Source organism: Gouania willdenowi, chromosome 4, assembly GCF_900634775.1.
Source record: "Gouania willdenowi chromosome 4, fGouWil2.1, whole genome shotgun sequence".
Classification (NCBI taxonomy): domain Eukaryota; kingdom Metazoa; phylum Chordata; class Actinopteri; order Blenniiformes; family Gobiesocidae; genus Gouania; species Gouania willdenowi.
In genome coordinates, this window is record NC_041047.1 from 11,623,938 (window position 1) to 11,643,068 (window position 19,131).

Sequence of the window (19,131 nt, forward strand, 5' to 3'; positions counted from 1 at the left end):
AATTTACGCAACAAAGACTCTCAGAAAAAATATTTTCAAATTGCCAATCTCACACGATTTTAGTTTTTTTACATTTTCTTTTCTTTCTTTCGTAATAATAAATAATAATAATAATAATAATAATAATAATAATAATAATAAATACATTTTATATAGAGCTTTTCAAAAAAAAAAAAATACTCCACGATGCGTTACAAAATTCAAACAGACAAACAAAGAATGGGAGTGCTATTGTAGGTTGTAGGCGAGCTGAAACGCGTGAGTTTTAAGCAGTTTTTTGTAGATGCTCAGTGAGTCCGAGTTTCTACTGTGGATGGGGAGTGAGTTCCAGAGGGTTGGGGCAGCGATGGCGAAGGCTCGGTCCCCCTGTTTAGATGCTTTGATTTGGAGATGGGTTTGAGTTGAGTTTGAGTTTGAAGTTTTAAGTCGGCAGAGCGAAGGCGACGGGAGGGGCGGTCTTGCTGTAGGAGGTCTGTGAGGTACGGAGGGGCCAGGTTATTGAGGGCTTTATAGGTGATGAGCAGGACTTTGTAATGGATGCGCTGGTGTACGGGGAGCCAGTGAAGCTGTTGGAGGATGGGGGTGATGTGGTCTCTGGAGCTGGTGTGGGTGAGGAGACGGGCGGTGGAGTTTTGAACATATTGCAGTTTTCATCCTTGTTTATTTTATGGGCAATATTATAACAATAAAAACTTTTAACATGAAAACTGAAACTTGTAAATATAACATCAATAACCATTTAGAAATCAATAGCAATATCACTTGCGTTATTTTGATTAATGTTTAAAGGAAGCCACGTTTGTTGAATTATTTTGTGGTTGGATGCGCCCCTAACAGATAATGGCATTAAAACATAGCTACAAGAATTTAATTAGCTAAAAAAATTGACATTTAATTTGTCTCTTAATTTCTAGGTTAATCATAAAATGGAATTGTTGGACGTTGGGGAAAATTTTGTTTTATCTCAGGTTGGATCCAAATGCACTGTTTAGTGATGCACTGTGGTTGAGTTTATTTAAGTAATGTTGGCCTTTTTTTTTTAAAGTAATATTGCCTTTCTAAAAGGTCATGTGAAATTATTTTGTTAGATTCTTCTATGTTTATTTTTTGTGTTATGAAAAGAGCTCAAAGATATTTGTGTCAAATCTGTTTTACATTTTCTATCGTTTCTTTGTTTATTTTATGGACAATATTATAAACCTGCTGCAATGTTTCTTCTTCTCTTTCCTTCTCTTTCCACGACACCATCCATTCATCTGAAATAAACGTGACTGATTCAATTGGGAGTCACCTGGAAACATTGATTGAGATGAGAATCTCATTTAAACACTGAGGGTTAATGGTTAATGCTTGATGGTGCTTTGCCTTCCTTTTTTTTGTAATGCTGAGAAAAACAATCAGGGGTTCAAAAGAGGATCCAACGGGTTGACAGAGGACCATCATATATGCAGCAGTATCACCACATAACGCTGCAATTTATAATGCCCGCCTGACAGAGGACGTCTTCAAGAATATAACATCTCCCTATTGGACCAACCTGCGTCTTCACCGGATCTAAATCTTGCATTACTAATGCCAAAATAATTTTCCCATGCTTTTCAGATTTTGCTAGAAAACCCAATTATACATAAACTTAATAGAATGCCTACATGTAATACAAAGGCTTACAGTGCACAGGCTGCAGGCTGAAGAGTCACTATGATACAGTATTTTGTGCTATTAATACCATTTCATGATTTTAAAATGTACAATTTTAAAGAAATGGGAAAATTTCTTAAACTATAAAACAAACCAAATACACCTGCTGTGATCACTAATAACTGTTAGCACTATTGTGCATTTAAAACAATTTTATTATAACTCTAATATGATGTAGCACCTAAAATGGGATGAAAGTAAGGCAAGGCTAATTTAATTGTGTAGCACATTCATACACAAGGCAATGTGCGTTAAGAGCATGCACATCATCAGAAACAGGTTTAAGAGACTGGATGGGATTTAACGGCTTACATTTTAATTTATCTCTCTCACTCAGTGCATCCAGTAAAGTGAAATTCTGATTATAAAACACCTGTGTGGGTATACGTGTGCGCAAATTAACACTGATTATCTGTTGGTGGGTGGGAAACATTAGGCAGCAAGCCGACGGTTTCCGACCTGTTGGATTCATGAAAAAGGCCAAGTGTAACTATTTAGGAGGTTGAAAACGGGCACTTTGTTATTAAACTCAACAATGGTGTGTGTCTGCAGCTGTTACAAACAGCTGGATTTCTGCCATGAGTTGTGCAAAGGTCCTTATGGTAAAACAACGAACAACTGTTGGTTATTGAAAAAAAAAAAAATGAATACAGACATGGGGACCCCTAGCGAGCATGTTTTCGTGGAGTTCCACATGGTTCTGTTTTAGGACCAATATTCTTTACATTGTATTTGCTTCCACGAGGTAACATTATCAGAAATAATAAAATACATTTTAGGGCTGAGACTTTAACACGCTAATTGTGATTAACTAATTACAGAAAAATAACACACAAAAAAATAACGCTGTTAATGGCTTCTATTTTTTTGCACTCCAAACAGCGCAGACCCTATTGTTGATCAGCACACAAACACGCACACAGAAGCTCAAATTCACAAATATGAAAAGATACCGAGCGAGTGAGCAGCAGTTGTTTTCGAGCTGAAGAATCGTCCCAATCCCAAGTCTCCTAGTTTCACTACTCCAGTAGCTGTAATGAATACGTTGGCTGGCTTGATATCTGTAACAAAAAAAAGAAAAATTATTGCTTGTTCCAAAGTAGGGAAAAGCTTAAAATTTCACAAAACTATTAAAAGATTTTCTTCTACTCTCAGTGATTTGAAACCCAGACTGGTGACTGTCATAAAATGCTCAAATGAAAATGCTGTTTAAGCTACTCCAGGCATTAGCGCGCTGGTTTCTAAAATAATATTAATGTGACCTCCACCAGCCTTTGAAATGTACTGCTCCTGCATAATTGTGAGTGGTCTTGAGCAGGCCGTCTCTGCGCTGTGGTCGTTAAAGCGTAGAGCTCAGGGTTTGTTAGGGTCCCTGTGCCCTAATCAAAGTCAGTCCAAACGGAAGAGCATCACCTGTAGCTAAGTGTGTGCAGCAGCCCATGCACATGAATCAGGAAATGGGTCCTATTAAAAGCACGTGGGCCCATAAACACTGTGTTCTCTGGTCTATGTATGGTATAACACCTACACTTAAGCCTCTTGTCATATAAAACAAGTTCATGCGCCTTAAAAGTATGAGTTTTCTCCACCATTTTGGTTCATTTTAAATGTAACTATGATTTGATTTAATTTGAGAGATTTAGAAAATGAGCAATTATGTCTGACTGTGTTAGATTGTCTTTAGTGATCGTAGTATTTTATTTTGAAAAACTGCCACTTCAACTTGCATCACTCTTGCACTTGACTCAGTGAAAAAGTGCATCATAGTGAGGAAGCAATAGGTTGGGGACTACTGATGCGTTTTAGGAGTATTAGAGTGAAGACAGTTATTAGACATGATGAAACTACCTCTGTGCATGACTCTCCTGGAGTGCATGTGTTCAAGTGCACTGCAAAGCTGGACAAAGTACTTCCACACTGTCCTCTCTGGGATGAGCCTCCTCTGTTTCTTAAAATGCTGAAAAGGAAATGCATGCAGGTCAAATCAATAATCCAAACGTGACAACAGAAAATAGATCACGAAAAGGTAAAAGTTCTTGAATTTAAATGGTTTGACTTCATGGATGGTAGAAAAGTGTGTTAAATATTCTTCCTCAATCCCTGTGACTCTCTTTGTAATGCAACTCAGATTGTTCTCCTCTGTCTATCCCGTCCCTAACCAAGAGCCGTCTAGTTTTCTCAACGTCCAACAATGAAAAGCACATGTAGTATTGGAAACACAGGAGAAAGGGAAAAAAAAAATCTGTGGTCCCCCCTAAAACTCCCATGTGGCACACAGCCCTTTTGTTAGGTACAGCTTGTAGTGGTGCCGTGGTTCCAGTGGTTTTTGAAGTTTAAGGATATGTTCGTTTTTTTTTTTATTCGTATGACTGATTGAGTTGTTTTTGATCACTGAGGCAGTTACTACTTTTTAATGCCAGCATTTATACTAGCAAATATTTTGAAGTTGGGTGGGTTGTCGCTGAAGAATACTTATGGGGATTTTCAACCAGGGTAATGACTAAAAAAATCTTACTTTAAACTGTAAAATAAATAAACCAGTAGAATTTTCAATCACATCACAATAGACCAGTGGTTCTCAAACTTTTTCTTTTGCGCCCCCCTTTTGAAGAATAAAAATCCCCCTTCCCTGATAAGCTGACTTAACTGATTAAAGAAATGAATCAATGTGAATCAATTGAGTTGATGCCCGAACTTCCGCTATAGAATCATTATCCATGGGCTGCACTTTGCAGGCTGTGCAGAGTGTGGCCAAAAAATGTGATGAAAATCCAAGCTTACCGAAAAGAAAAAGATAGTGAGTGTGGAATCATTATCTATCTATAAATACAAGGAACGTCTGTGTGCGTGCGTGCATAGCGCATATCTACTGCTACATAGTTGCCTTTCAGTCGATTCACTCGGTACAACACATATAGTATGGGATATCACGCCCCCGCGTGGCCCACTGAAGAAAACCTCTAATCACGCCTTTAAGGCAGATGATCTGTGATGACGTAAGTGAGGCTCCGCCTGCCTCATAAATACGCCGTCATCACAGTCATCCTTCAGTTCTTACGCTCTTCACCTCGCTAAGAACACCTCTACGGAGTGGAGTTAACAAGTTGCTGCTAGTTAACTCTGCCTTGGCTACTGTCTACTTAGAATTAGTTTAACTGCCCCTGTTGGTGTTAGCAGCTACTGCTGCTGCCCGCGAAGTGCTAAATCTATTAACAAGCTTCAGTGTTTCAAAATGAGCATGAAGGCTAAAGCAAAGAAGAAGTCTTCTGTTCAACCCTGTCCTCAGGGGTGTGGCTTCTCCTTGCACGATAAGGACCAGCACAAAGCATGTACCGTCTGCCTGGGGATAGTCCAAACCAGGAGAGCGAGTCTTGTGCGTTTTGTCTCCAGCTTTGGCATTCAACCCTGGAAAGGCGGGTCACTTTTGTGGAGAAGGTTCTGGGGAAAGCTGCGATTGCACGGCACGACCCTCTCCTATCCGAGTCTAGGGACCCGGCTTCGTTTGTGTCTGATGATGAGGAACCTGCGGTCGAAGTCCCTGCTACTACCTGGGCTGACCACATGGAGTACGTGCACGGGTTGGCCGAGGTCGAGCCGGAGTTCTCCGAGGGCTCTGATCTGCCTCTGGTAGGACTAGACGCCAACCGTGAGGACGATGACGTACTGGACATCGGTCTGGACGTTCATGGTTTGTCGGAGGATGAGCTAGATGCACTGTCGCCTGGGGAATGTGCCGCCGCTACTGCGCCGGTTAACCAGGACGACACATCTTTCCTCTCTCTGTGCCGCCGTGCAGCTGAGAGACTGGAAGTGGAGTGGCCCTCTCCTCCCCCAGTTAAAAAACTGTCACGGTTTGCGAGATTTTTTCTCCCTTCCGAGCCTAGGGCGGTTGAGAATAGCCTGCCCATCTTCCCGGATCTTATTTCGGAGTTAACATCAACATGGAACAAACCACTGTCTACCTGCGTCACGGTGCCCAGCTATGGACAGTATTTAGATTTAGATGGAGCGGAAAAGGCTGGCTTAGTCAACCCTCCACCTATGGAGCCTTCTCTGGCTGCGTGTCTGGCGCCTACTCGCAACTGGATAATATCTACAGAGCGCAGGCAGGCACCGCTCGTGCACTGAGCTCTGTCACCATACTGCAGACCTATCAGGCTATGCGGCTGGCTGAGCTCACTTCGCTGCTTCCCCCCGACAGCTCTCTGGCTCCTCTCCTTAACGAGGTGAGGATCGCCACGGATTATATTCTCCGGGTGTCCCGCTGTGCAGCGCTCTCCCTCGGCAAAGGAATGGCGTCTACCGTGGTGTCACAGAGACACCTGTGGCTGACTTTATCGAATGTTCCAGATAGAGACCGGGCCGTTTATTTGGAGGAGCCGGTATCTCCATTGGGTTTATTCGGGCAATCTCTTGACGCCATTCAGGCACGTTTTGAGTTGGGGAAGAAGCAAGCTGAAGCCCTGCGCAGCATCATTCCCAGGCGTGACGCTAAACCCAAACAATCTGCAGGTGCACGCAGGCCTGCAGCGCCACCTCTGCCGCTCTACAAGAAGGTTACATCTCCGTCAGGTTTTGGACAACCGGGAAGGTGCAGCCTCCTGCACCGCAGGTTCCTCATGCTCCACACCACTCGGTTTGGAGCAAAGGTCCGCTGCAGGGCTTCCAAAAGGGCCCGACCTCCACACTTCACTTCTGTAATAAACACAGTGGTAAAGAAAGAGGCTGCAGCTGTAGTGAGGGAGAAAATACACGCTTTTGAGCAAGAAAGCAGTGAGAGTGGTTTCCAATTGGTCTTGCAGCTGTAGGGCATGATGGCGTCTATGATTGCTGTAGTGTCGCTCGGACTGTTAAAGATGCGCACTTTTCAGCGCTGTCTCGCTCACACCGGCTGTGTCCACAGCGTCACCTCCAGCGGATGTTGATAATAACTCCGTCTTGTATGATGGCTCTCCACCCTTGGAGGGATCCCAGGTTACTAAGCCAGGGCTCCCCGGTAGGGAGGGCGTGCTTTTGCAAAGTGGTGACCACAGATGCCTCCCTGATGGGATGAGGGGCTCTGTGCAATGGAGCAGCAGTGAGAGGACTCTGGACCTCAGTACAGAGCAGGCTTCACAGAGAGGTGTTTCATCCACGTCCGGAACTGTGGCAGCTACATGCCTACCTGTTGAAAGGTCAAATTTAATGGCTCAGGGTCTGCCCCCAAGTGTGGTGGCAACGATCCAGAGCGCTTGGGCATCATCCACTCGTGGCTTATATGCTTATAAATGGCGAGCATTCGATCAATGGTGTCAGGACCGAGGTGTACTCCCATTTCAGTGTTCAATTGTGGAGGTTTTGACTTTTCTTTGGGAATTGTTGGATAAAGGTCTGTCCTTTTCCACTATTAAGGTTTATTTGGCGGCTATATCTGCCTGCCATGTTGGTTTCAATGGAGTGACGCCGGGTGCGCATCTGCTGGCCATGCGTTGTTTAAAGGGAATTCGCCGGCTGAGGCCTGTGGTGAAATCCATCATCCCCTCATGGGATTGAACTGTAGTGCTGGATGCTCTCTGTGGCCCCCCTTTTGAGCCTATGGAGTCAGCAGATATGAAATTTGTTTCATATAAGACTGCACTACTTCTCGCTTTGACCTCCGCTAAGCGAGTGGGCGACCTTCATGCTTTGTCAGTGCATCCTTCTTGTACCTAGTTCACTTCAGATGGTTCCAAGGTCACATTACGCCCAAACATGGCATATGTGCCTAAGATCATCCCTTCAGCTCATTGCTCCATGATTTTTGAGCTAATGATATTTTTGCCCTCCTCCTTTTGCATCTGAGGAGCAAAGGAGGTTACATTCCTTATGTCCTGTACGTGCTCTACGTGAATACATAAACTGCACTAGGAGTGTGCGTTTATGTGACCAGCTGTTTGTGTTTTGCTAATCCAGCAAAGGGTAAAGCCCTGTCTAAACAGCTGCTTTCTCACTGGCCTACAACAGCAGGGGTCTTCAGTTACCTCAGGATGTGAGAGCACATTCGACCAGGGGCGTATGTACATCATGGGCTTTGTTTAGGGGGTATCTTTAAGTGACATCTGTCGTGCTGCCAGTTGGACATTACCACACACTTTTGTTCGGTTTTACCGTCCGGATGTAACGGCCCCTTCGGTGGCCCATTCGGTTCTTTCCACTGGGTCTAACATGCACTAGAGGTGCTGGAGGTTGGTTTCTGGTTCATAGCTGCTCTGCGGGGCGTGTACACGTCCCATACTATACAGTATGTGTTGTACCGAGTGAATCGACTGAAAGGGAATGAAATGTTATGTCTATAACTTCTGTTCCCTTCTTTGCCCCGCTACACAGCTGGGCTCGGTGAAGAGCGGCTACTGAACTGAAGGATGACTGTGATGTTTATGAGGCAGGCGGAGCCTCACTTACATCATCACAGATCATCTGCCTTAAAGGCGGGATTAGAGGTTTTCTTCAGTGGGCCACGCGGGGGCGTGATATCCCATACTATATGTTTTGTACCTCGTTCCTCTCCTTCAGGGAACAGAAGTTATAGACATAACATTTCGTTTTATTTGCACAAATTCATGCACCTTTTATCAGATTCTACCTAAACCTCCGCATTGGTGCAAATTTTATTCATCAATTTATCATGCGCATGTCCCAGGGAACCAGGGAAATCGCAAACGCTATTTTACTTTGTACCTGCAAATATACCCCTTTATAACACTACAGAATATGTACACCTCTTTGTATATCCATTTTTCAAACACATACTCATTTGGCCATAATTGACAACTTTACTTAAGCCCCCACATTAATACATACTTCCGAGAGACACTGTACTAGTACACTCAAAATAGCACTGTGCAGTGTGTTTATTTTAATGCAGTTTTAGCATTTCATAGCAGCACTTTGTGCTGGAGCTGCTCGACAGGAGGGTCTATTTAAAGCAGCATGACTTAAAGGGGAACAACAGGTCAGGTTTATCATTTTTCTTTGCAAAACACTTGTTTTAAATTAAGGTAGAGATATACATGTAAATATGAGTCGAAAACTGTGTGTTTGTCATAAGAATAAAGCAAGTGGTAAATAGACTCTCTGAGGCATATCACATCCTCTTATAATGTAAAATTGAATGTTTCCAAACAAAATGTTTTCTATGTTGATATATCGATAATAATAAAAATCTAAACATAAAAACTGAAACTTGTTTGCATAAATATTAATAACCATTTAGAAATGCAGAGCAATATTACTTACAAAATCATGTTCTGTTATTTTGATTAATGTCTAAAGGAAGCCATGTTTGTTGAATTCTTTTGTGGTTGGACACGGCCCTAATAGATAATGGTGTTAAAACATAGCTACAAGTATTCTTTTAGCTAGAAAATGAAACATTACATTTCTTGTGCTTTACTTTTATAAGTTAATTATAAAATTCTATTGTTGAACTTTGGGGAAAATTTTATTTAACCTCAAATTGGATCCAAATGCACTGTTTAGTGAAGCGCTGTGGTTGTGTTTATTTAAGTAATGCCGATAGAAAAGGTCATAGGAAATGAATTTGTTGCTTCTTTTTTGTGTAATGAAAAGATCTCAAGGATTTTTGTGTCAAATCCGTTATTCGTGGAATGAAGTAATTCAATACATGCAAATTCTCTCACAAAAGTAAACCAAATTTAAAAAATGATAGATTAATCGATTAGTAACAGAATCAGGAAGGAAGGAAGGAAGGAAGGAAGGAAGGAAGGAAGGAAGGAAGGGGAAAAAAACTAGGCAGGTGGCCCAACAAAGAAAACAAACTTGAGGAAATTCTGTCATAGTACCAATTTTATTCCCTCTGCTGATGACGGTTAAGAAAATAGAGGAAAAGGGTGAGAGAAAAGAAAGATGGAGCGAGATGGGGAGAAGAAAAAATAGACCTTGGCCTACATCCAAACAAAGCCTCTGTGAGGAGCCATTCTTCCTTTGCCCTCCCATTTCCATATCAGAGGACTGTTTGATGTCAATGGGGAGGCACATAGACACCACCACCCTCTTCTTCATGCCTTTAACAGCAAATACTGCACATGCAATATTCCGTAAGTGCATGCAAATCAAGGTCCATTTGATTTCATTTGAATTCTGAGATGGTCAAAGAGGGGGGAGAGAGAGAGAGAGAGAAAGGAGCAAGCAGTGTAAAGGATGTGAAATCAAAAAGAATATAAAATGCTAATTTCATGCATTGCAGGGCATGAAATGCTAACTGTACAGATTTGTTTACTTCACATTATTGAACAAGGAGAAAAGGGGGGGATGTGCCCTCTCACACACCTCTGAAGTGCCACAGTAAAACTGGAAATACCATAATTTAGAAATGCCACATGGGACAAGTGTTGTAACGCAAAGTGACTCACACAAAATGTGGGTCCACGTTAGGGCTGGCCGATATGGACCGAAACTCATATCTAGATATTTTTTCTCAAAATGACGATATACGATATAAATCTCAATAATTTAAATTCAAATTAAGTCTGTCTAGAAAGACAATTCTGGGTTAAATTTGCACATTCAAAATGCCACACAAGCACATTTTTTAATAACAAACAGATGAACAATATAGGCCACAATATTGGCTCTATCTCCTCCAAAAGCTCAAACATACTCGGGTGAACACCCGCAAAACGGAGTCCGCACGGAGTCTGCCAGGCTAATTAAATGCAAAACTCAGATTTTAAGCCCACGTAGACGGTGTCACGCAAAACATTGCTCGGCATTGTATCGACTCCTAATAAATGTAACACCAGCCTTGCATTTCACCCGCCTGGTGAAACAGAGCAGGAGAGATGGACACGAGCTAAGAGGAGAGACTGGCAGAGGAGCTACAAAACTAGAGACACATCAGACACCTTCAAAACATGTCCCAGGAGTGCAAGGACTACAGAGAAACGCTAAGGATTGTGGGAAATGTAGGACTTTAATGGAAACTACTACACGGTGGTGTGCCCGGGTATGTAAGCTCCGAGGAGAGCAGACAGTCCGCCCGAGTATGTTTGAGCTTTTAGGGACAGTACGTGTGAGTAAGTTCTGTAGTGTGGCTTGTTTAGGGGAAGGTCTGGGTTAGAACGCACTGATGAATCCATCTAACTGTGCTTTTCATGCTGTCCTGAGGAGTAGCGAAAGCAGCGAAAACAAGTATTTTGATACAAAAGCTATAAAAAATATGTATATCAATATAGACAATAGTGTAATTTTCTATATCGCCAAAATAGAAAACTCGTTCTTGACGTGAGGGTGAAATTCAGTCCGAATGCTTGTACACTTCACTAGTTTAGCCAGTATAGCAGTAAGCTCAGTCATTTTTCTCTTTTACTGATACTTCCTGGTGATGCCATGCAACTGTCTTTACAAACAGCAGCTTGTTTCTCTGTACATTCTTTGCTCAGATTACACACTATATACACTGTGTGTGCAATAAGTAAGGAGAGGGTGGGTGGTTGTGTGAAGCAGATGTATAACAGTGTGTGTGCTGAACTGCCATGTTCGTTCTCTTGTACAACTAATCCTCGCCGCTCTTAATTTGCTGTGTTGAACTGTGCGGATGTGAAGCTGCTGAGTACGACTGGAAACAGCTTGTCGAGCTGTGCTGATACAACGCAGCAGCATCTTTTATGCATGGGAGACAACCAGGCTTTTTACATGCACACCACTAATTTGCTATACTGGCAGGGCTTTTACAATAAACTGGAGGTTTGGGTCCAACTGAGAGTTGGGAAAATGGTGGGAACCTGGAGTGTATCTGCTTACTTTTTGGTGTAGTTGAGCTCTGTGATCTCTTAGGGTTCTCCCATTTCAACACAGGACCAATATGAGTTTAGCATTCAATACATTCTCAATCTGAAACATTTAAAAGAGTTCAAGCCACACTCAATCTACTGAAACTCTTAACCATAACCAAATATACAGTCAAGGCTGACTGAGGGGGTACCCTTGATAACCCCATTTTAAAATCCGCCCGGCATTTCAGAAAAATGCCTGACGAATACTAACAACAAAAAACATTAACCAAAAAAAATATATACTATATATATATATATATTCCAGATTCCACATTCATCTACAACTTCTGATGTATATCAACATTATTCATACATACTTTCATTACTTGTTTTGTAGTGTGGAATGTTAGAAAAGGTTTCATCAAGTGATGTTTATATCAAATGAGCAATACGACAAACACTGAGTAAAAAATTTTTAACCCTAAAAATAAGAATATTTTACAATTTAATAAAATTTAAAAAATATTTAAAGTCCCTGAAAAATAACCTCAATAAATCCAAAAATAACACATCTTTTAATTCAAAATAACCATTAAAAATATTCTACAATGAAAAAATATTGATAAAAAAAAATAATTCAAAGATTCTGGAAAAAAGCTTAAGAAACTTCATTATGTTTTGTCTGTCAGTATTACGTTCTGTCAGCTGATGATAGAATGAAGTGCTGGAGCGGAGTATCAAAAAGACCGCTTGTATCATTGTGCTTATATCAGAGATATTAGATGTATGCCGATATAGTCTGACCAAATTTATTTGCTGACATCATACCAATTTCGGGACACCCTCACACGGATCACCTTATAAAATCCACCTATAAAACTCCAAGTTTGGGATAAAATACTGCCTACTACTGCATCAGCACCCTGCCACTTTGTTTTAAAAAAATATCTGAAACAGTAAAATTAACCCTAAAATTATATCACTATTTTATAAATGCATCAACTGAGGAACCACAATACCTCATCCCACACATATAATACATTAACCCCACTGGATTTGGATCTGGCTGATAATCTGGATATTTCTACTTCTGAGTCACCATCCTTTAAGGCTCCTCAGCTGAATTCTTAAAAAGTATTTCCTGAGCACAAATCTGCAGCTGCTTCTGCTGCCTTGGCGCGTGTGTGTGTGTGTGTGTGTGTGTGTGTGTGTGTGTGTGTGTGTGTGTGTGTGTGTGTGTGTGTGGTGTGTGTGTGTGTGTGTGTGTGTGTGTGTGTGTGTGTGTGTGTGTGTGTGTGTGTGTGCGTGCGTGCGTGCGTGCGTGCGTGCGTGCGTGCGTGCGTGTGTGTGCGCGCGCTAGCAGAGCAGCTGTTGTGGTGAGCTCCTTACCTTGATCATACGAGAGAGGTCCCCTGCATCCGCTAGCTCCAGCACTATGTTCAGCTCATTGTCCTCGATAAAAGATGCATGGTACTTTATCACATTGGGATGGTTCAATTGCTGTTGGCCAAAAAGAGGGAAAAAGCAGGATAGAAAAAGTTAGAGGACAAGCTGGTGATGCATATCATATTTATAAAAATCCTTGGCCACTTTCCATGAAAGCTATTTTACAATTTTATTTTAACATCCTTATCATGGATTGTAAAGTTTCTGTCCAATTCGGAGTATTTTCATCACCAATTAAAACTAAACAGTTCAAACTTGTGAAATCCGTGTTTGAAATGTTTGGACTTAATGAGACGATTTTGTCCTCAACTGTGACAAAGCTGGGTAGCATGTCATAACAACCCCCTGTCTATGATGACAGCAACCCATGTGTGCAACACACACACACACACACACACACACGCACGCACACACTCGCCCATGCACGCACGCCTGACAGGCCGACATGGCTGGCAGTCAGAAAAACAAGCATGCCAAGCTCATCTCCAGCTGAAATCCCTTCCTGTTGGTTGGCCAATAAGGCAAGAACATGTTCCTCGAAGTAAACAAAGTTTTTATTTATCCAGAGCAAGAACAAACTATATGGAGGGGGGGGTAGAGTAGAAACAAACAGGAACAGTGATACAGACAAACAAAAAAATTGACGAAAATCAAACAAGGTAAATGGTAAAGATCGTGATAGGAGAAAAGAAAAGGAAAAGAAAGGGGTAAAGAGAGAGAGATGGAAGAGGGGAAGCAAAATGGGGAGGAATGGTGATATGTGGAGAGGTGGAGCTGTGATGTGAGCAGACGGAGCGGTGTGACACATGTCCTCCGCTCTGCTTTCTCTGCTGTGATTAAAGAAATGTTCATGCTCTGGATGATGCTGAGAACAGGGACAAAGAGAGCACAGTACAGTACACTACGCTACACTACACCCTGCCTGCATCCTTCTCCTATCCTCCCCATCTCCATCCCAACACTGCTCTCCCTCATGTCTCCATCCTTCCTTCTTTCTCCCCTCCCTTGTCCTTCCCTGCCAGATGTATTTTTGGTTTGGAGTGGCAGCTATGCAGACCGCGCTATAGCACAGCTCAGGAGTGATAACAAGCTTCTCCCATCTCCTCTGCCACCTCCTCAACCGCCACAGCTCCACCCTTCCACAACTTAAGCTGAAGCTTAAAAAAATAATAATAATCAAGTATGTTAACATGCAGATGTTTATGAGAGTGACTGATCTGACGGCACTTCAATACAACAATCATTCAGTGAGAAACGTCCCATAGATCGTTGAATGACTGTGTAATTACACATGCTGGCTACAACCCAGCAGTGTGTGTAATCACCTAATCATGCAAGACTCGAAGTGAAAGATTTGTTGAGCTGGTGATAAGTGCTACAAGAAAGAACCAGATACTGACTAATGCAAGATGACTGATGGCACAAAATTAGCGACAATTATGAATGAAGAAATTTAGTATTTATGTGTGCAAAAAATAACAGAATATTGTACAATTCATCACAAAAAAAAAATGTTTTACTAAAATTAAATAAACTTTTGCAAAAACTACAAGGTGTGTGTGTGTTTTAATTTAAAATTAAATTAGCATTAGGAATTAAGCATTCACAAGATCAGTTTAAAGAGGATTTAACTTTTATTCTGAATTAGAGAGGAATTAAAGCTCCCATGTAAACCATCCATGAAAAAGCTACTTAATCTCCAACTTTTCTATAGCAAGACATACTTCCTACAGGCACTGCACTAGTGTATTACATTTCTATAATATTTGATCAAAGATGATGCATTTAATATTAGAGTTTCAGAATCAGAATCAGAATCAACTTTATTGGCCAAGGGTGTATGAATACACACGAGGAATTTCTTTTGGTGACCTGTGCTCTCTCAAGTAGTATAACATTAAATAATAACAATCAACTAGAATAAAGAAAAATAAATAACAATAAATAAAAAAAGAAGTATAAACATAAATATAAGAGTAGTTAGACTAATATGTGCAAACTAAATAAAAATAACAAGATAATAATAATAATAATAATAGTAATAATAACAATAATAATAATAATGAAATAAAATAAAAATACAATAATAATAATAATAAGATATAAGCAGATAATCACATTTAAGTTTTTTGGATGAAATATAAACTCAACATGAAACTGATTTATTGTTTATATACAAGGTTAGCTAAAGGTGTTTGTTGCCATTTCTTGGTCTCATCATTAGTCTGCTACTATGATCTAAGCCGACAGCGGACCTGGACATGTGCAAACATACATGCATTCCACACATTTTAACACCTCTATTTATAACACAAAAGCTTGAAAAGCAAACCAGCATCATTGAATGCTTTTCACTGCTGATTAGAGAACATAATTAGCCACAAAACAAAACTGTGCCTGCTAGTAACCCCAGGCAGGAAAAACACATGGCTGTGGGATTTCAGGAATGGTAGAATAATCAGATTGGCAGCGAGTGCAATACCTCCATTACCAACATTCCTCTCAGATCAGATTTTGACAAAAGGACAACACGCGAAGTGAGAATCTTGAGTTGCAATAGTCATGCCAGAGCGAGAAATCACAGATGAATGGGCAGACGTAAACAGCGGCAGACAAACAAATAGGCATACCATTGAACGGCAATGACGGAGTATGTCTGTGTGTGCAAGTGCATGCAGGATCATGGCCATCTATGTGTGTCATCCCAGTCAGCCCTTGCCAGTGCGCCTCTCATTACTCTGATTTGGCTGGGTCTTGTGTTGGCCTGTCTAGTGGGGGGGATAAGGCAGAAGGACTGTCTCTTTCACACTTAAGTCATTTAGTATCAGGCTGCTCGGCCAGCACAAATTCAGAAGTATCCTCCCCGAATGAGAAGAAAAACCATGTAAGTAGTGAAATAAGGCAAGAAAAAGAAATGAAAGAAAAGAATGATGGAATAATACCAGAACCTGGAAAACACTGGAAAGAAAAAAACAACTCTTGAAAGTAGGATTGAAACCCATAATTCATAAACAAGGAAAAAAAATAATATGTAACAACTCAAAGGAAAGTAAATGAAGAATAAACGCTATTTGTCACAGTGGTCAATTCAAAGTAAATGTTAAATCCTCTTTAAACTAACCTTGTAAACACTTAATTTGTAATGAAAATGACCATTCCCCACTAAACCTAAATCTGAATTAAGTGGCTAGTTTATTCTGAAAGGAATAATGCATTGATCTTGTATATGTTTAGTTCTGCTTTAAAAACAATTCCGGTAGTTCTTTGCATGCTTGTCCTGTTGCAATGACACGCTGGTGACGACATAATCCAAGATGGCCGCCCGAAGACTATTCATTTAATAAGAGACTTAGAAGATATGGATATAATGAAAAGGTGCTTTTCCCAATAGAGTGAATACGTCACGTTCGCCCCCTGTCCAAACGAACCCTTCCCAACCCCCAGACCCTAAAGCGGAATTCAATAAAGGAGAATAAACGTGTTTCCATGTAACCCTAAATTCGGAATTACTATTTCCAGGTAAACACAAAGCAGAATATTTAAATTAGGAATTATTCAATTCGGAATAATTAATTCTGAAACTTCTCCCTGACCTCTTTAGGAAAGCCAATTGTTGCAAATCATTGAGCTTCTTCTCAGGTTTTAGTTTTCCACAGGTTCACATCCACTTCTGAGTATCGCTGCCTTTGATTGGCCTAAAAAGCCCCAGGAGTTTAAATGAAGTGTTGGAGCGACACAAAGTAATTGGTTTTGTTTTCTTCTTCTTACTAATGTGTCTGACTGAGCATATGTCAAACTGCCTGCAGTGAACATGCTTACATGCACAGAAGCCCTTATACATGGAGAATGCAAAAACTCAGAACTCTGACACCCATCTCAGATCATTAAGACAGGCGGAGACACTGAAACTGTTAGAGATTTGTACATGACTGTTTGAAGGCATCTTAACTAATACACTTAAAGTTCTAAAAAAAAAGAGATAAAAAGGGAGGAGATGCAAGAAAAGATCATCATCTATGTTGGCACAATGTTGCAAGACTAATAATATTACAAAGATTAGGTGGGATTCGATTTTGTTATTAAAAAACAGAAATGTAAGCCTGGAGGGAACAATCCCAGCTGTAATCCTATATGCACGCAGTCTCTGTGGGTCCATGGGTAACTATGCGCTCAACAAGACAGATGGAAATACAGTAATACATACATTCTTGTTCATGGTGCACGTGCACACACGAACCATCACAACCCTTTGCATTTGTAACCATCCAAGAAAACACACACACACAAAACGTGAACGAACACAACACACAAATCTTTGCCGTCTGCTGCAGATCAATTGTGTTTTGTAATTTTTTTTTCCTGTGGTGGAAGGTCTCAGCTGAGGCACCTTAACAGAACAGAACAGAACACATGCATGGCGCCATCTCCCTCTTCTCTGGTTCTTTACCTTAAGGAGATCTATCTCTTTGATGCAATCTTGCCGAGCTTTGGCATCCATCAAGTCAAATATCTATCAAGAGATCAAAAGGGTAGGGAGGGAGGGAGGGAGAGACAGAGAGAGAGAGGACAGAGAGGTGTGTTATGACATATTGGGAAAAATGTAACAGAGAAGAAAACACTAGAGGGGAAAAAAACACAAGCACTAAACAGAAAACATGGTTGCTCTTATCTAAAGGGTGGCACGGGAGTGACTACTGGTGTTTCACAACAGATAGTACCTCAAATGCTGCTGATATCCAAGGTGTATGTTCTCACATGCGTAACTATAACAGTCACTGAGTACTGCAAGTATCTGTGTTGGAAGATACTTACCACAAATATTTCAGAATTACACAGTGACAGATGTTTTCCAACACACCCAAACACACTTAGTGTCGGGGATTAAACTGTGGATGTGAGGGTGGATCTTCACTAGTCAAAAGTAAAAAAGCACATCAATCATTTGTTCTTCAATTGATTCAACTCTTCAAACTTTGGTCAAATATCTCGCAACACTAACCACACAAGATAGCCCTGCAGCAATGACGGTGAATCAAACACATGTTGCCCTTGTGACTGATTTGCCCTGAGGTAGCTGTAGCATGTACGATATGCATTTGTCTTACCTGAACTTTCTTCAGGGCCACTGACGTGTTGTCGAGCAGATACCTCGCTCGGTAAACCTCACTGAACTGCCCTCGGCCGATCTTCTTTTCGATCTGAAAGTTGGCCAGAGAATTATGGCCCATATCCGGCTGCAATGGTTTCTGGAAAAAAAGAAAACACCACAAGTGTTTCAAATACGAATAAATAATTCATTTCTAAATACTGAAGTGTGTTTTATTAATGAACATTTAACTCCATCCCTTGGATACATGCATATATTTCCCATACTTACAGTGGGGAAAATAAATGAAGTCTTTGGAAGTGGGAAAACTTGTATCAAATACTTATTTTCCCCACTGTATGTATAATGATGGGCTTGTGGATGTGGGAACCCATTACAGTTGATTTGGGGCAAAAGACTGAATACAACTGGTAAATGGTAAATAGTGGTAATAAAGCGCTGTATAAATAAATTCTGAGGTAGTCCCAAAGCGCTTCGCAATATGGGCTCATTCACCCATTCACACGCCAATGGGACAGAGTTGCCATGCAAGGCACAAGTCGACCATTGGGAGCAACTTAGAGTTCAGTGCCTTGCCAAAGGACACATAGATATAGAACCTCTCAATCAGAAGACGACCCCTCTACCACCTGAGCAACTATATGTATTTACTAAGTGCTTCAAACAGAAATGTTACCTCTACATGACATAAGTGTATGATTTGTACACATTTTGTCTGCCACAGGTTCCATCAACCCATATGACCAGAGAACAACACAGGTTTCGTCTTCTCCATCATGGCAGGAACAAGGTATTCTATAACAGAATAATTCATGCTATTGTCATTGAATTGACATTTTTTGTTTACGAAAACTAAAGGATAAATGACTGTTTTTTGTCATTTCTGTTCACACATGGTGCCTTGGGTGTGTCTCAGTGTGGTCAAAAAGCATGTGGGCTTCACGAAGCCAATCAGCAAAGATCATTCTACATCACAGTTTGCATAGTTGCGGCTTTCGACTTAAGGTTGTGGTTGAAAATCAGCAGATCTATGGTGACAGGATTGGTAAAAAGTGGGTGTACCATGGTTTTAAATCATGATGATAGATTTTTTTTTTTTTTTTGTGGATTTGTCTTTCAACAGTCTGA

At 40.9% G+C, this 19,131-nt stretch overlaps 1 protein-coding gene across 2 annotated transcripts in view; it reads right to left on the minus strand.

Moving 5' to 3' along the window:
* Nucleotides 1-19,131, minus strand: part of nek7 (NIMA-related kinase 7) — a 74,869-nt gene that overhangs the window by 22,722 nt on the left and 33,016 nt on the right. For both annotated transcript variants that reach the window (XM_028445673.1, XM_028445674.1), the window contains exons 3-7: nt 18,002-18,142; nt 17,344-17,406; nt 12,840-12,950; nt 3,547-3,655; nt 2,652-2,759 (exon numbers count right to left, since the gene is read on the minus strand). In XM_028445673.1, the coding sequence (XP_028301474.1) occupies nt 2,652-2,759; nt 3,547-3,655; nt 12,840-12,950; nt 17,344-17,406; nt 18,002-18,142 (532 nt within the window). The remainder of the gene's footprint in view (nt 1-2,651; nt 2,760-3,546; nt 3,656-12,839; nt 12,951-17,343; nt 17,407-18,001; nt 18,143-19,131) is intronic.